At 28.8% G+C, this 18,571-nt stretch overlaps 1 protein-coding gene across 1 annotated transcript; it reads left to right on the plus strand.

Annotated features, from left to right (window-relative positions):
- Window positions 1–13,270: 13,270 nt before the first annotated feature.
- Window positions 13,271–18,377, plus strand: LOC125825076 (monodehydroascorbate reductase). The gene is made up of 10 exons (XM_049504423.1): window positions 13,271–13,378; window positions 14,647–14,718; window positions 15,290–15,341; window positions 15,709–15,789; window positions 15,918–16,036; window positions 16,123–16,342; window positions 16,481–16,599; window positions 16,684–16,809; window positions 17,265–17,405; window positions 17,834–18,377. Exons 1-10 carry the CDS (start codon window positions 13,328–13,330, stop codon window positions 18,152–18,154), a joined length of 1,302 nt encoding a protein of 433 aa, XP_049360380.1. The 5' UTR covers window positions 13,271–13,327; the 3' UTR covers window positions 18,155–18,377.
- The last annotated feature ends 194 nt before the right edge of the window (window positions 18,378–18,571 follow it).

The following is an 18,571-nucleotide window of genomic DNA, read 5'->3' on the forward strand; positions in this document are numbered from 1 at the left end:
TACAATGAAAGATCTAAAGCTCAAAACTTTCATAAATTACAGAAAAAATGGTTTCAGAATTCAGATTCTCAAAGAGTGAAAGGAGAAAGAAAAGGGGTGTATGTTATTTCGGTGGACAAAGATGTGAAGAAGGAAGAGAGAAAGGGACACACAATTTTATTTTATTTTATTTTAAATCTTTTTTTCTAATTTCATTTTCATACACTGAAAATTTTTCTTTCATTCTGTGTTTTTATTTTTTCTAACATTTATGTGGTCCTTCTAAAGAAAAAAAAAAACATGGGGTCCACTCCCTGGAGGTAGATAGTGGGTCCCATGTATGTTAGGATTCGAAAAAATTTATTTTGTATTTTTAAAAAATATTATTTGATTTTTTACAATTTTTGTTCATGTTTTATTATATTTCATTTATTTTTGGAACTAATTGCATATCGAATATAGAATATCTGATTAACAATACAAATTCAAACATAAGTACATAATATATCAGTATACTTAAGTAATATAGCGGTTAATGATTAAATTATAAGTTTGTGATATTTGATTATGCATATATAATCTTTGATATATTTGAGCTTTTTACTTGTGAATATTCACAATTTTATTATAATTACTATTTGTTCCATCACTTAATTAATGATGTGTTATATATATTAAGTTTGTATCGTTGTTTTATATTCAATAATATAATTATTTAAAAAATCAAGATGAATATTCTATGTAGTAGCCAAAAATTCTTTAGCCTTAAATCAAGATATTAAAAAAAAAAGTTTCAACTTGATATCGATCTAAAATTGAATGAAAAAGCATATCACTTATCAAAAAAAAACTACAATTAATTAAAATATTAGTGATTGAATAAAGATGTTGACATGAGAAAAGAATGTGAGAACTCAATTCTAAACATCCATAAGCATTGGAATTAAAAGTGCATATTTTAAGTAATTAATAGCGAAATATATATAATTATATATCACAACTCACGATCACATGATTAAACTTTAACTTTATCAATAATCAAGGGATCAAAATATCATTAGCCTATTGTTAAATGTACCAATCAGGCAATTAATTTTATATTTTTTTGTTTACCTAGAAGATCAGTGTATAATAAATTATTTGATTAGAGAAATATTAAACTGTTGTTCGAAATCTTATTTGGTACTCACGGCGTGCTTGATCTCTAACATTTTGCATTCAAAATAATAAATAAATACTATTTACTTTCTTAGGATGCTTTATTCCTTCAAATTTTTTATTACTTTTTTTTTTCATTTTTTTATGTCTTGTGATCCAATTTTATTATTAATAATAATAGAGAACCCCACCTCACCCCATCCCCACTCCTCTCCATACCCTTTTAATAATATTATATATTTTTTATTTCAATTTATGCAGCATATTTTCACTTTTACTTATATTGAAAAAAAACTCATTTTTTTATTAAATTTTAATTTATTTTTTCTGAATCAGATATCTATAGACATGTAAATATCTATATAACTTATATTAGAACAAAAATTTCAAATATCTCTTTTTTTTTAAAATTAATGTTCAGTCAAGTTCATTCATGTCTAATAAACTTCAAACAAAAAAAGTTTGTGTATTGGGGTTGAATGTACAAGCAGTTGAAGAATGAGAAAAGAATAAAAATAAGACGAAAGCGAAAGTTTTGATATCTTATTATCATTCCATAAATTGAAATAAAGAGAATACTATTTTTCTTAACCTAACATGACCTTTGATTGTTAGACACTACTTCAGTAACACTCTTTATTCACAAAGTAACAATTATCTAATCTTTTGTTCAAAGAATTAATTCATTCACTTTTGATGGGAAATTGGATACTTCCTTATGTAACTGCATGCAAATATCATAAGTAATATATTTTTCAATAAATTAGTACTTTACTCAAGAGGCCTAACAACAGCAACCAATTAATGGTCTTTTCAAACACTATTAATAAGATTGGAGAAAGTTTTTTTTTAATTTTTAAAAACAGCTCAATTATATATAAGTAGGTGAAGTTATTAAGAAGCTCAATTATGAATCATTATGAGATTTTAATTACATTTAAACTTTGTTGGTTCTATTGGTATATTTATAGATGTTAGTATAATTTTAGTCTTATCAATATCTCATTCAAAAAATATTATCGATCTATAAATTATGTGATTTCTATCCTTCTGATGAAGTTAGAAGTTAGAAGTTGAGAGTTAAAATTTTAAAATATATGACCCTCAAACACATTTAGGCTATTGAATTTGCAGCTTATTATATGTACATATTTTTGGTGAATTTCTCAACTTGTATTTGGATATAGCTAAAATTATGGAAATATTATTTAAATACACAACACTTCTTTACCTATTCTCAATATTTCCCTACTCTTTTACTAAAATACAAAAATCCCTTATTTTCCCCCAATTCAACTTAACCGGATACTTTATTAGTTTAAGTATCCGCCCGTTATTAATTAAAGTATCCGCGCTGCTATATTATGCATCCGCCCGTTAATTAAGTATCTGTGCTGCTAACAGCTTAATAATTTAAGTATCCACCCGTTATTAATTAAAGTATCCGCGCTGCTATATTATGCATCTGCCCGTTAATTAAGTATCTGTGCTGCTAACAACTTAATAATTTAAGTATACGCCCGTTATTAATTAAAGTATCTGCGCTGCTATATTAAGTATCCACACTGCTATATTAAGTATCCGAAAAACACTAAAAAAAGGGAGTTTTGGTAATTAATGAAAGAGTAGGGAGAGGAAGTAATTTCTTTCTTATACTATGTCATTTGCCTAATTTTTACTAAAATTATTGATTCTTCAAAACTTGTATAATAAATTACGTATTTGCCCGTTAAACAAAGTACATATGTTCGAACATTTAGTACAATACTTAACATAGATAATTGTTAGATGGAAAATGTTACCATATTAGCACTACCAAGTACTAATCTAAGTTGAGATTAATTACTTGCTAAACTATTTATGGCATGAGTGATATTATTGGTTGAATTATATGACAAACTAATTAGTATATTGTATACACTAGTCAGGATTGTGATGGACCGGATGAATTCATTGGTCTTTAATTAAAGATATTGAGTTAAATTTTTGGATATGAAAAAGATTCTAATGAATTTTTTTTTAATAGGTTTTATATGATATAGATCTGAATTAATCGTGGTTCAAGAAGATAATGACATTGGACGGGAAACTAAAAAATGACAAACTAATTAGTCATACTTCTTTATACCGTTCGTTCTATATGATAATATCTCACTACAACTACTAAGTTTTCTTTAGAATTAATTTCTCATAATATGCTATATTATATGTGCTTTATAACAATTTTTTGTTATAGTAGATCAAGCAACTATAAAAAAAAGTCTATAAATAACATTGTTATAAATAGATATGATTGTAATTCTAATACCACAGAATCACCTTCAATCATTCACCCTTAATCAAAGGATTTATTTATGAGTCTTGAGAATAGATCAAAGATTATTTTTTTATAAGAAGTGATTTTTCTTTAATGAACTCTACTTGACACAAATCTAAATTAACTAAACTAGTGAATTTTGAATACGAATTGATTTAGGAAACAAACTACTTGATTAGCACTACTAGCACACCAAGAAAGAATCGAAAGTAATTTTTTGTACTTAAAAGAGAACAAAAGTAGAGTGTTAATCAATTATCAATTACTCCATGCACCAAGAAGCTTCATGATTATGGAGGCTTTTTATGAATGATATCAATTATACTATATGATTTGAATTCTTTTTAAAAAAAGATTTAACTCTTCTAAAGTTGGTGGTTAGAATAATTATATCTTCCTTTTCTAATTCATTTGTTTCTCCCTTTATTCCTAGCATATCTTATCACAACAACAAGCACAACCTACTCAATGTACTTCATATTCTAGACACTCATATTTTTACAATAATTATTGAGAGCTTTTGATTCTAAAATGTGTTGAGTTAGTTTAATATATTTTCTTAGAAATACTCATTAATTGTACTTGCCACAAGGATTTTTTAAATTAAAATTTAGAAGTCTTATCAGATTAATTTAAATTTGTACCGTTTAAGATTTATTTAATGAGAAATCACTTTCTATCGACAATTTCTTTAATTTCAGGTTTGAATCTCAAATCTACACTTAAAAATCTAGAAATCTCATCCATCCTCTATATTTATGGGTAGAGAAATAGAAAAAAAAATGAATATTGACTTTATTGTGATAATAATAATAATTTGGATCTACTACTATCACACTCTATTATATGTAAATAATTCATTGCGTTATAATCATCTTTATATCACGAATTTGTATAGTACAATTTATATGTTACTAATCTTTATATTACACTCCATACATTTTATAATTTCAACATAATTTTTTTTTTAGTTTTTCATCTTGGTATTTGACATGATGAGTTAAGCATAAACGAAGAAGCGGAGATTCATATAGTTGTTATATTTTCTTATTTTCTTTTGGATCTAAGTAATTTAAATTTGTACAATAATTAATTCTTTGAGAAAGCCCTTTGCCTCTCCCTACCGGTTTTTTCCTATTTTAGGACTCCAAAATTACACAAATATTTGTAAAAAAATAATTACCACGTAAGTATTAAAATATTTATCATTTAACTCTATATTTATTCAAACTTTGACATATAAATTGAAACGGAAAGTATATTACTTTCCAAACCAACCAAAGTCAGCTCATTGATTTGCCACATTCATAATACCATTAATTAAAAAGGACAATATACAGACAATAAAATTGGCAAATTTGTTACTACATATGCAATAAATTTTTATTATGCTTCATCTTCAAAAAGAAGAAGAAAAACATGGACTTTAAGACAATTATTTCACTATATTTTTCTTTGAAGTATATATATATATATATATATATGAGCACAATAATACTAGTTAATTTAATTAATTTATTAAAAACTTGTAGCTATCTTTAATTAGTTCACAATAACTATCCACGTAAATAAATTTTACATTTAAAATTTTTCCCTTTTTTTTAACACTCTCCTTAGTCTCTCGATTAAGGAGCTATTACGATATATCTTATTTAAAAATTTGAATAATTTTTGAAGAAGAAGCAAAATAACAATATGGGGAGAATATTAAGCATCAACTAATACAGTGACAACTTAGGTCTTAACATTTTCCATATGATCTTTCCAGTAATTTATACAAAACCTATATTTGAAATCATATTTTTATTTATTTAATTATATCTTTAATATATTTTTTTTATAGGTCAATCACATGAAAACTTTTTTTTATAATGAATGGCGTTGAAATTCAAACTCAAGATCTCTCTATATATACTCTAATGTCATGTTGAATTGTACCCCTGATCATCTCATAAGAAAACTTAGATAGTTAGATATTGCACTTCATTTTGATTTAATTAATCGAGATTCAAAACAGATAGCGATAGTTTTTTTTTTTTTTAAAAGGTACGAAACAATGTCAGAAGTAGCAGCTTAGGAGATGAGGTGTATGTCAGACTTTAGGTACAAATTATTTTTGGATGGTTCTGCCTATTTTTGGACTTTTACATTTGAGAGAGTCACCTTTTGGTGTGTATCCTAAAAGGCTTAAAACCAAATAAGAATAATTCATAAAGTTTCAAGCATAGGAGTACTTTTTATTTTTATGATGTTCTAATCAGTTTGTGATGTTTCAATTAAATTTATTAGATAATTATTATATTCGTTAACAATAAGTATTAGATAACAAATACAGTAATAATGTATTTTCATCTCAGTTCATTAGTTATTTTAATTTATTAATAATATAAAACTTTTTAAAACTAGTTTTTGAGTTCTCAAAGAATTGAGGAAATAAGATAAAAGTAATCTCTTATATTTGAAATAAGTTCAAGATGGACCTTAAATATAGTCATTGATAGTTTTTGATCCTTTTAAGTTCGCTAAAATTAAACACTTCTATTTTTATTTTCATCAAATATTCAAAAAAAAACTTAGATTATTAATCAAACTAAAGCTAGATTAAAAAATGTGTATTTTTTTTATTAATACTTTTCATACAATTATGTTGTTGAAAAAAAATTAAAATTCTAAATTTTCAAAATTTATTTATGTAATAAAAGCTAAGAACAAACACCAAATAGTGAGGGCCTCGGTTCAAAACGGTAAAAGTAAGATTGATTTCGCGATAACAAAACTACCCCCCGCGGCTTGACAAACTTGATATTGAGTTAGAAACTTTTCTACTTTGTAAAATATTTATGACAATAAACATTAGTTAAAACAAGGATATTTTGACCAAATAAATTATTAATATTTTAAAAAATTAGGATTTTGGTGTTATTCTATTTAAATCATTTTAGGACCACTCTAAGTGTTATTGATCACCGAAAGAAAATATGCAATCATAAAAAGAGGTTCAAGAAAAGCAAATCTACATGCTAGAACACTAAAATATAGTAGACAAATATACTGTGTACATCTTTTTCTTATATTATAGAAAACATGTGCCCATGGAGGGGAACCTACCAAATGGCTAATATGATTAACAAAAAAAAAAGAGAGTAAAAGTAGACTAAGGTATGAATGCATTAACCATCATACACTTTAATCAGTTCTTAATAATATTTTATTGCTAATTCAATAATAAAGAGGCTAAAATGAGTATGCATTCATTTTTACTTTAAAAAAATTGAGTTTAACATTTCTTCATAATTAAAAAAATCGAATTTTTGAATCTAAAAAATTTAAAAATCTCTTGATAGAGAGTAACATTTACTCCCACATGACTTAATATCAAATGTATCATGTACAATTAAATTATTTTCACCTCATAATATAATAAGAGAAAAGTGAAATATAAGTCAAAAATAAATAACTTTAACTATTTATCAATATCTAAGGATGGAAAGTTACTAATATAAGTGTTATACTTGTAATCTTAAAAGAAGAGAGAGTAAGGTTTAAGTATTCATCATATCCATCAAAGATTTCGATTTTGAATTCAGAAAATAAAATCGTATTTTACAAAGAGTACACCTTTATCTCATAAAATGTGGCTATTTGACAACAAATCTAAATTAATTACCAGACTTCAAAATAGATAACAAATATGAGATAGAAAAAGAAAAAAATGTAATTATCTTCCCCCCCCCCCCCCACCCTCAAATCCTTAGTTGGGATTCCTCCTTAGTTCCCCTCATGTATGTTCTCTTTGTTTGAGCGAGGATTTCGATAAAGAATGTAGATTCTTTTTAACTCATTTCATTTTTATTTGTCATATATTTTGTGTGTAACATACTAAAATATATATAAATATACTTAATAAAATGAAACATACCAGAATGAGGATTTTTAAATTTTTTATTTTTATTCAAATTTCATAAACAATATTTGTTTCTTCTCTAATATCCTCCCCTAATATGTAATAGTAAAATATAAAAGTTAAAAAAGATCTTATATCCTCTTAATCTTAATTGTTTTGACATGACTTTAAGAATAGGAATGTGACAGGAAATTGTTGGGCATAGCAACAAATGATTGTGACCAATTAGAACGTACTTTTTGTTATTTTCCCAAATATATAAATAACATACACATGCCAAAAGAATTGTCTAATCTATCTAACTTTGCCCCCACTATCAACAAAAAATACAAAAATCTAGAGAGTCAAAATAACCCCTTGGTTTCAACTTTGTTATGAGGCTTTTATTTATGTAAAAAAATTGAATAAGAATCGCCATTGAGGTGAAATAGTAAATATTCATTCATGTTTAATTAGTTTTTTTTTTTGAATTTTGAGAAAATTACATTTGATTAAGATTTGTCAGTGTAAATTTAAATTAGTGAAATTTAAAATAAATATCAGATCAGATTAGATAAGAAATTAAAAAAAAAACGATGTATTATATTGCATCTAACAAATTTTAACGTGCAAAAAGGGAATTGAGCTTTCAATTAAAGTTAGATTAAAGGGAAAAGTATTACTAGTAATAAAATAAGTTAAACAAAAGTTAAGTCAATTTACAAAAAATAGGAAAGAAAATTATAATAAAAAACACTCATTAGAGCTAACCAAACTCCTTCAAAACATTAGTCTCATTCAACATAAAAGAATACTTGCCTGATGCTTATCCAATCATTATTATAATTTTTATAATAAAAATTACATATTTTTTTTGCTAAAAGCTTATTTAATATTATGTTGATCTTCCACATGCTTAGGAGCCACAATAAATTAAAGTTGTGTTTGTGTGATCTAAAGATTACGAGTTTGAGTCGTGGAAGCAATCACACATATTTGCATTATGGTCTATCTACATCATCTTCTTGGATTGCGATCCTTTCCTAAATCCTACATGAATGCGAAATGTTTTATGCACCGAGCTGCCCTTTTATGTTCTTCCACATGCCAATTCATCTATCATGTTATTCAAATACAATTTTTAAGCATAAATTAATATTGACAATTTTGTTACCTTTTGAATTAGATTTATATATAGTTAATAGTTCTCCTAGAGAATATTAGCAGTTGACCTGGTTTAATTCCCTAAAAGTTTTTAAAGAAAAAGGTGGAATATGGAATATAATTTTTTTTTAAAGTAGAGAAGGTAGTTTCTAGACTTGGGCCAAACTTTTGGGGTTAAAAAAATAAAAAGTGATAGTTGTAGGTCTTGATTTGTCATTTGTCAAAAAGTAGAATAACTATCACTTTCTTGAGAATTTTTCCTAGGGAAAGGGATAGTTAACTCACAATATATTTGTTGGTCCCCCTCTCTAAAAAGTTATATATACAAAAATCACTAAAGATATTGTTAAATGAACGAATATAACTAAATTTAATTAGTTAAAATGATTTAAGTTAACAAACGCTAAGGCTGAGTCAAAAATGAGCAAAATAATGAGTCATACTCATCAAATTTTAACTTGTTTGTATACCTAATAAAAAATTGTTTTCTATATTGTGGTTATATAAAATAAATGAATCAAATATAAAGTCTTTTTAAAATTATTTTAATAAAATTTATCATGAATCAATTTGAGCTACATATTTAGCACAAATCAACTAACTCTTAAATATACTGAATTGACGAATATCAAAATGTGTTATTAATAAATGAATGGATCATACTCGTTCAAACTTGAGGAGTTTGAGGCAGATTATCTTTTATAAACTAATTTTGTCATCATTATTCAGAATCTATTGGCATGTGAAGAATAACATTCTTCTAACTTTAACCAAAAGTCGCGGGAATAAAGAAATACCCACTTATATAAGGAGCCTTTTTGCCTTTAACGTGTCTTATATACCATGTGAATATGAGGTTAGTATTGATTTAACATGATTTTTTTTATGTTTGTAAGTTGTAATTATTTTTTTGCAGAGTACTTTATATTAGTATTAAAATATATACATATTATCACAATTCTATAGTTTGTGTGGGGGTGGGTAAAAGCCTGCAATTCTGCAAAATTCAACAGTGAAGTTTAAGTTTTGGTAGTTGGTACTTGGTACTTATAGGACTTCATTGACACCAAACAAAAGTTATAGCGGAGCGATAAATATCACTTTATCAATTTTAATTAGAAGTATCGAGTTCGAGATTTGAGTATGAGATTGTCTTTATTAAAGAGCTTTTGAATAAAAAAAACTAAAAAAAGTTCATGGGCAAAAATATCACAAAGGGGGGAATTAGAAGGCCCTAAAGGGTCTTTTGCAAGTGGTCCTTCCCTTAACCATTTAATGCTTGTTTCACTATGGGAAAATTGGACCAAAAAGGAACTTTTACAAGTTTCAGTTTTTTGATGATTTATTTTTGTTTTACTTTACTTTAAGCCCAACCTCTCTTTGGGCCAAAATAACAGCCCAAATCTGTTTGATATTTGAATCCATTTGATGAAATTTATTTAGAAGTGTTACTGAAGGAAGATTTTTTTGTGGTAAACTTTAAACGTATACTTATATCAAATTATATTAATTTATTATGATCGACTGATTTAGTAAGGTGGAAATATGGATAAATATTGTGTGTTTATCAGTGATATAGTATGATATGGGTAAATACTTATCCGCACTAAGCTTTTACACCTAACTGAATTATTAACCTTAAGATTCAACAAATTCAAGTAAAAATACATATTACTTAACCATAAGTATTAAAAAGTCTATATGTTTTATATTTATTTATTTGGTGTAGGGTGGCTTAATACATTGGTGGTCTAAAGTTGAATTTTAATGAGGGGCCTTCATTTTTTTTTCAAGAAAAAGATTTTTATAAAAGGGAACGAGGGGTAATTGAAGTGTGAACCTCACAAAAACTTGATTATGTAAGTAAGTTTTTTTTTTTTTTTTAAAAAAAAACGTTGTCTCTTTTTAAAAAGAAACTTATAACCTTATTATGCTAAAAAATAAATAAAAATGAGGCGCCTCAAATTTAGGGGCCTAAGACACTTGCCTTTTTTATTTGTCTCTAGAGCCGCCCTTGATTTAGTGTAAACACATATTTAAAAAAAGTTTTTTCCATATTAATACAAATATCAAGTGTGAGTAAGCTTATACTTATCGGGATCATTTGGTTGGTAAAATAAATGATAATAAGCCTGAAATTAGATATAAAATTATACTATTTCAGGTTTGATTGAATTTCATTATCCAAAATTAGCAATTCAAGGTTTAATTTATACTATATTATAATAATATTTATTCTATGCAACAATGAGGGTGAAATAATAATCCCATAATTATTCAATTGCAAAGCCCAAAACACAATAATTACAAAGATGCCTCTTCCCACAAAATTCTTTAAAAGATTCAAGGTTAAAATCAATTTTTTTTTATTAATTCCATCCATAATTTAACCTGTCTATAATTAGTACAACATGAAAACTGCTGCAAAATTAGCAAATCACTTGAATAAGATTATATTTATTATTTATGCTTATATCATAGTAATAAAAATATTCATATTCTTCTGAAAAATTCCAGGTCAAACTTTTGTTTTGACCTTTCTAGTTCTTGTGTCAATGGTCATACATTAATGAAGGATTTGGTAGTTGGTTACCTTATCATTTATACCTTTCACACGTGATCATACTTTCCCTTTTATTTTTTAATTATGTTATCCCATTATTTTGATACTTGCATCGATTAATTTAAAAGTACATCATATAAAACTTATTAAAAAAATAACATCGAATGAGGGAATACTTCCGGTCTATGTTTAATGGGATTGAATCCAATTCACTCTTAGATCCGGGAGTAAGGGTGAATCCACACACATATTCAATCGTTACGTTAATTCACTTCTAGTTTATTCAACAAAATGATTCAAACTTTTTAGCCATCTGGAACCTCAACGCGACTAAAATCATTAGTACTTGTCGATTTTCTCAATCTTCAATTTGACCTCCAACATTACCAAAAATAAATAAATGTCTTTCTCAATGTTCATAAGTGAGTTTTTGGCCAAAAACATTCTTAAACTTTACCCCAAACTTAAACTACATCCTTAAAGTATCATTATTAGCAGAAAAACATCCTTCAACTATTTAAAAGTGAACAATTTTCATCCTTCTGTTAGATATCGTCAAAAAACTAAGGGATCCTACAAAAACATGAGCAGTTCACGTGACTATCAACAAAAATTTACGAGCATAATTTCATTACCTGCTATAAGAAGTTACTGAAAAAAATATTAAAAATCTTAGACACTATTGCTTATTGAAACAAAAAATGTTTGAAAGGTGTGAGGATACATGATTTGCTCTTTTTTTCATTTAGTAACGAAAAGAAGAAGGAACTTAATTATCTTTACCTTTTTCATAGTTAAACTGTATATAGATCAATAAATTTTTGGGCCAATCTGATATTGAAGTGATCAAAATATCGATTATTTCTCGCATTTGAGTTTCATTCTACATTATTAGAAGCGGAAGTCTCCAACAAACGACACTTCTAGCATATTCAATTGAGAATAAACATATTTCAACTAATAATATTTTTAATATCAAATTATATGAAAAATAAATGGAAAAAAAACTGTCAAATTAAAAGACTTTGCATAATGCTAAACTCAATTACCGAAAAAGTTCACGATAATATTTTTGGCGTATCTAAGAATAATAATTACGAAGGAATGATTTAATTCTTGTGAAATTTGTTAGTTTTCTGATAAATTCAAGTAGAAAAATGCAAGTTGTTCACTTTTAAATACTTGAAAGTATTATCTGCTAAAAATGATACTTTAAGGATGTAGTTTAATTTTGCAATATAAATTAAGGATGATTTTGGCAAAAACTCTTCAAAAGTTGATTTTTAAATTTTTGCAATAGTGGATTCGAAGTTTCTTAAATGAAAAATGGTTCAATTTATTAATTTAGTTTTAATATTTAATTGGTTATATTTGACCAAGATACCTTTCACACTTTCTCTCCCAAAATTAAAAGGAAAAAAAATACTTTTCACACTTGGCTATTTCCTTTATAGTACAATTGTTTTGTCTCAGCAATGACGTCAATGATTATGACTTTTCTAAAAAAAATAAATAAGTAAAAGACAAGTGTCAAACCTCATTGAATTGAAAATAAACCCACAGAGCAATTAACTTAAAAAAAAGAAAAGAAAAGAGCACTTCTCATCAATTAAATTCCCACTTCAAGGCCAAAAATAAATAAATAATTCCCACTTGTTTACTTTATTAATTTTCAGAAAAATACCAATAATCTATAAAAAAACAATTTTTCTATCTCATAAAAATAAGATTTATGAGATTACACGATTATATTACTATTATATAAAAACACTTTTTGAATAGACATTAATCATGCTATTCTCATGATAAAAAAATTGAGCATTAAAGGTAGATAAGAACCAAAGTTAATTGTTAATTCATTAAAGATTATAATATTTTATTCGAAAAAATATTCATTTTATTGCCATTAATATCTTGTATTAATTTATATTAAGAAAAAATTCTTTAATTGCATATTATAAAATAAAATGATACTATTATTATTGTTATGTAATAAATCACATTTCCAATTTGACTTGATCTTCTCTCAACGGTCGTGGCAACTGTACAGTCAGCAAATCAATCGGCATATAACGTGCCACGTGTACGTTCGTTATTGACGACTTTCCTCGTCTTATTATCTTTTTTTTTCCTTCCCATTTTAGCCAATCAAAAATTGTATCCATTATAAAATATCAGTCCACATTCATCATTTCTCTTAACAAAACTTTTTTTTTCATCTTCACAAAAAGCTCTAACTATATTCCCCTGTGAAAGTTCATCAATGGCGGAGAAATCATTCAAATATGTGATCGTCGGTGGCGGTGTTTCTGCTGTGAGTATCGATCATCAAATTTAGCTTTAATTTTTGAGTTTTTTTTATCAATAGACTTTAATTTTTGAGCTGACATGTTTGATTTGAGTTCGAAATTGCGGAATTCGTATGCTAGTTTTTTTTTGGATGATTTTTCCGGTGAGAATTATTTGATGTGGTATATAGTGCACAGTAGATCTGAAAGTTAGCATAGTGAAATGACGTTTTGGTTTCTGCATCTGTACACAAATACACTGATAACTATAAGATATAGGAGTAGTTTTATTGTTTTCTGATAACTGAGAAATCGTGTGGTGCACGGTTCTGCACAAACATAAATTCATGTATTTTTAGTTTTACTTAATATTTTGATAGTCAACTGTTAGATTATGAAGTTTGAAAGCGAGAATTATCTCCATTCAGTGTTTCAATCTGCTGTGGAATGGTTGATTTGCTTAGGAATGGAGTTAGATCATAGATGCTTTTAATACGAAGTGATAATAAATATAGAGACGGATACTCATGCTTGTATACATCCTTGTGTGTGTGTTTGTGTTACTTTATTTTTCATGTCAATTTTTAGATTTTGGAGAGTGATAGCTAGAGTGTTGTTGTAGGTAATCTTATATCTTCATTGTTTTGGCTTTATTGTTGGAATGAGTGACTTTGAAATGGAGTTTGGAGGGTTTGAGTACGAAGTGATTTGAAAATGTAGAACCTACTAGTTGTCTTGTTGAGATATTGGGAGCAAGAGATCATGGCATACTTATTTCTATTTACTTTGGATGGTTAGAACCAGTTGACACAAAATTAAATGTGATTTGATGAGTTAAAGTATCCCAGTTTCCTCTATTTTGTCCTTTGGCTTAGAAATTGTAGATATCTTCGAATGGTTGGGTACTGAACTCTAAATCTTTCATTAGAATATTGTAATTGGCATATAAGTTTCCTAATTTGTCATTCCTCTTATTTGGGATAACTAATGATTAGGATTCTATTAGAGATAATATGTATTGCTACTTCTCCCCCAAATTATTTCTCTGTTTTGTATAGAAGATTCCTTATTGCATTTACTGTAACTGTACGTTTCTTTTTTTCCTGGTATTGACAAAGAGGGCTACAGTTACCTTTTCCCCTAGGATGTGGAAAAAAGTTTATTAGGAACTAGCTGAAATAAAGGATTATAGTTTTGTTTCTGAAATCTTGTAGGAACAAACTTGTTGTTTATGCATTCAAATTTTTTGAATTCATGGTCGTAAATGAATTTAACAAGTTTGTTGCATTTGCAGGGGTATGCTGCTAGAGAATTTGCAAAACAGGGAGTTAATCCTGGGGAACTGGCTATTATTTCCAAAGAGGCAGTAAGTATTTTGTACTGCTTTCTTGCCTTCACTAATTTAATTTTAAATCATAGTTGCATTGCTGCTTGTGTGGACTTCATTTTGGAGAAGGGAGCATTTGTTTTGTTTTCTGTAAATATCGTATCATTGGTCTCTGGATTTATATAAGAATCTCTAAGTTCTGTTGTTGATGTTATAAGCTAATTTTTCATCAGCTTATACTTGTAAATTCCCAGAAAGTATTCATTGATGATTCCTTAGCTAATATACAAGATTGTTAAATTCCATTTGATATATTCTTGTCTATTTGGATAGGAAAAGTGTCTTGGTACTCTACCATTTGCTTGTAAATTTGTACTAATCTTCTTCGCAAAACGAGTTCTGATCACACCTCTGTTGTCCCTAGTGTGTTAGGCTATGCCTATCTTTCTCTCTCTTTGGTTGATTTTTTTTTTTTTTGCAACTTATCTACTCTTATGTCCATTCTTTCCTGCCCAGCCTGCCTAAATTTTACATCTAACAATCTTTCCTTCTTTCAGGAAAATAATGTTAGATTTGATCTGATTGCTAAAAATGTTTTTTTCTACCTCAGGTGGCTCCTTATGAACGTCCTGCACTTAGCAAGGCATACCTTTTTCCTGAAGGCAAGTCTTCTTTTTTCCTTGGATAGTTAATTTTGACTTCCGTAAGTGGTAGTGTGGATGTGGACTTGAATACAAGTCGTATTATAGAAAATGCATATCATCTTTCTTTGTAGTTAAAGTCCTTGCACACACATTTGAAAATGTATCTCAACTTTTCTTGTAGAATGGTCATTGCTTCTCCTCTAGCAAAGAAAAAAAAAATTTAAAAAAAGAAACACAATTTGAGCATGATTTATTATACAGAATGTCATCTCATGTGGTTTTGGCACAAATTGCTAAGTCAAAAAGCTGCTGTACTTTTTAAACATTTGAAATTGACCTGGTATCATAAAATCTTTTCCCTAACACATATCCGTTTATCTACCAGGAGCTGCTAGACTCCCAGGGTTTCATGTGTGTGTTGGAAGTGGAGGAGAGAGACAGCTTCCTGAGTGGTATGCAGAGAAAGGTAATAGTCTTTGTGTTTAAGCAATTATTTGCAGACATATGGCCATGCATGACTTCTGTTAACTTTACATATGGTGGTATATATGGTTGAAGACACATCTTTTATGAATCACATGGCTCATCTTGCAGGCATCTCGTTGATCCTGAGTACTGAAATAGTGAAAGCAGATCTTGCTTCAAAGACTCTTGTTAGTGCAGCTGGGGAATCTTTTAAATATCAAACACTTGTTATTGCAACAGGATCCACCGTGAGTCTCTTGGAAATGTGGTTGTGTTGTTTAATTTTAAATTTTTCTTTGGTCATTAGATTAATTTATTGTTTGTGTCTGTTCAGGTTTTGAAGTTGTCAGATTTTGGTGTACAAGGTGCTGATTCCAAGAACATCTTTTACTTGAGAGAAATTGATGATGCTGATCAACTTGTGGAAGCATTAAAAGCTAAGAAACATGGTAAAGCTGTTATTGTTGGGGGAGGGTACATCGGTCTCGAGCTTAGTGCTGTACTGAGACTGAACAACATTGAAGTCAATATGGTTTACCCAGAACCATGGTGCAGTAAGTAAATTGCTTATAGTTTGCACACTGCATGCATAGCATGAAACGTTAAAACTGTTTCATGGTAGTCAGTTATGGAGAATATATTGTCCTGCTTAATTGTATTGTTATCTTACTGTAATCCATATGCTTTTCCAGTGCCTCGGCTTTTCACAGAGGGGATAGCTGCATTCTATGAAGGTTATTATCAAAACAAGGGAGTCAATATTATCAAGGGTACAGTGGCTGTTGGGTTTGATACCCATCCAAATGGAGAGGTTTTTCTCAAGACTGCACCATTTTGAGAAATCTGGTTGAACTTTAGAGCATTACCTCACTACATTCTTGTTTCCAATTTGCAGGTGAAGGAAGTCAAACTTAAAGATGGCAGAGTTTTGGAAGCTGACATAGTAGTCGTAGGAGTTGGAGCAAAACCACTCACGACTCTATTCAAAGGGCAAGTTGAAGAGGAGAAGGGTGGAATTAAGGTGTGTGCTCACTGTTCAGTGCTCATCTTTCTAATATGTTCTGGCTTGTGTGCTTTTTGATAATTTTGTCATTGTCATGGTTAAACCTTTGAATTTCCAGTATAATGTACCAAAATAAATTAAATAGTTCAGTATAAACTTCAAAAATAGATGAGAGCAACTGGGATGATTTGTTGAAGGAACAGCCAATGGATTCCAGCAATTCTTGTGCTACTTTAGTCAATACAAAGAAATAAACTAATCGCACATGAGAAAGAGAAATTGTATCAAATAGTGGAAATCCTTGAACTTGTTGTTAAGGAAACATCATAGTTTCCTTGTTGAACTAAAACTGTGTGTTCTTGTCAAGCTATAAGCTGTCTGTTTCTCGTATGTATCAGAATTACAATGGATTGTGTCATGTTCCATTCAAAATTACTTTATTCCTGTACTTACGCCAAGGCTTTTATTTGCAGACAGATGCATTCTTCAAAACAAGCGTACCTGATGTATATGCTGTAGGTGATGTTGCCACTTTTCCTTTGAAAATGTACAATGAGATTAGAAGAGTTGAACATGTTGATCATTCTCGCAAATCTGCTGAGCAGGCTGTCAAGGTATGTGACAGCTCCCTGATGCTATCCAGAGTTGATATGAAAGTTTTATATCGTCATCCTGCTTATAATATGTTAATTCTTTACTGGTCAACTATGATTGCTCTCATGAGTCGTGATATAAACTGGATATTTGAAGCACACTACACATGCAGATTAGGGTGTTCAAATACTGAAAACTATCGCAACTCTACATGCCTACTGATTGTTTATATCCTGGTATGAGTACAAATTTGTAACAATACAACGTTAAGTTACACTCACACAGGTTATCTTTTGCTTCCACTGTGTGACTTCTTAGAACAGCTTTCTGCAGTTTGCTAGTGTCTTTCTACTCTGTCAATCAACTCGGTCAAATGTAGTTACAAATTCTCAAACTCCACATCTTCTTATGAAGTAAAAATGCTAATGTTACATTGTTGCTGGTGCAGGCAATATTTGCCAGTGAGCAAGGGAAGTCTGTCGATGAATATGACTACCTTCCATACTTCTATTCCCGTGCATTCGATTTGTCTTGGCAATTCTACGGTGATAATGTGGGTGAAACAGTGCTCTTTGGGGACGCTGATCCCAACTCTGCAACTCACAAGTTTGGACAATACTGGATCAAAGATGGAAAGATCGTTGGTGCATTCCTCGAGAGTGGGTCACCTGAAGAGAACAAGGCAATTGCTAAAGTCGCAAAAGTCCAACCCCCTGCTACCTTGGATCAATTGGCACAGGAGGGCATCAGCTTTGCCTCAAAGATCTAATTTTTATACCTATTTTGGATTTTAAAACAGCTCTTTGAAGTTTCTGCCTTATTTACAATGTTGTAATCGTTTGACATTTTTCGTGGCTGGTTGATTGGTAAAAATATGATGTTTCTTCATCTGAGTTTAGTTGCAGAAGATCACCCTGTAAGGCATATATATACATACCTTAAAGTGTGACATCTCTGTAAATAATGAATGTTAGAAGCAATGGTTTGTGAAACTCTTCTCCAGAAAAATATGAGCATCTATTTACTTGGATTTTGTTGTGCTTATTGAATGAAAGCGGCACACTTGGGTTATGCACAAAGTGAGTTCTGTGGCACTATTTCCTCATAGTCCGTTTTATAAAAGACATCAACATTAAAATTCACATTTTATCCTTAATGGCATGCTTATATAGACACAAAATGACAT

This window comes from Solanum verrucosum, unplaced genomic scaffold (genome assembly GCF_900185275.1).
Source record: "Solanum verrucosum unplaced genomic scaffold, falcon-dt-bn FXZP01000125.1, whole genome shotgun sequence".
Taxonomy (NCBI): Eukaryota; Viridiplantae; Streptophyta; class Magnoliopsida; order Solanales; family Solanaceae; genus Solanum; species Solanum verrucosum.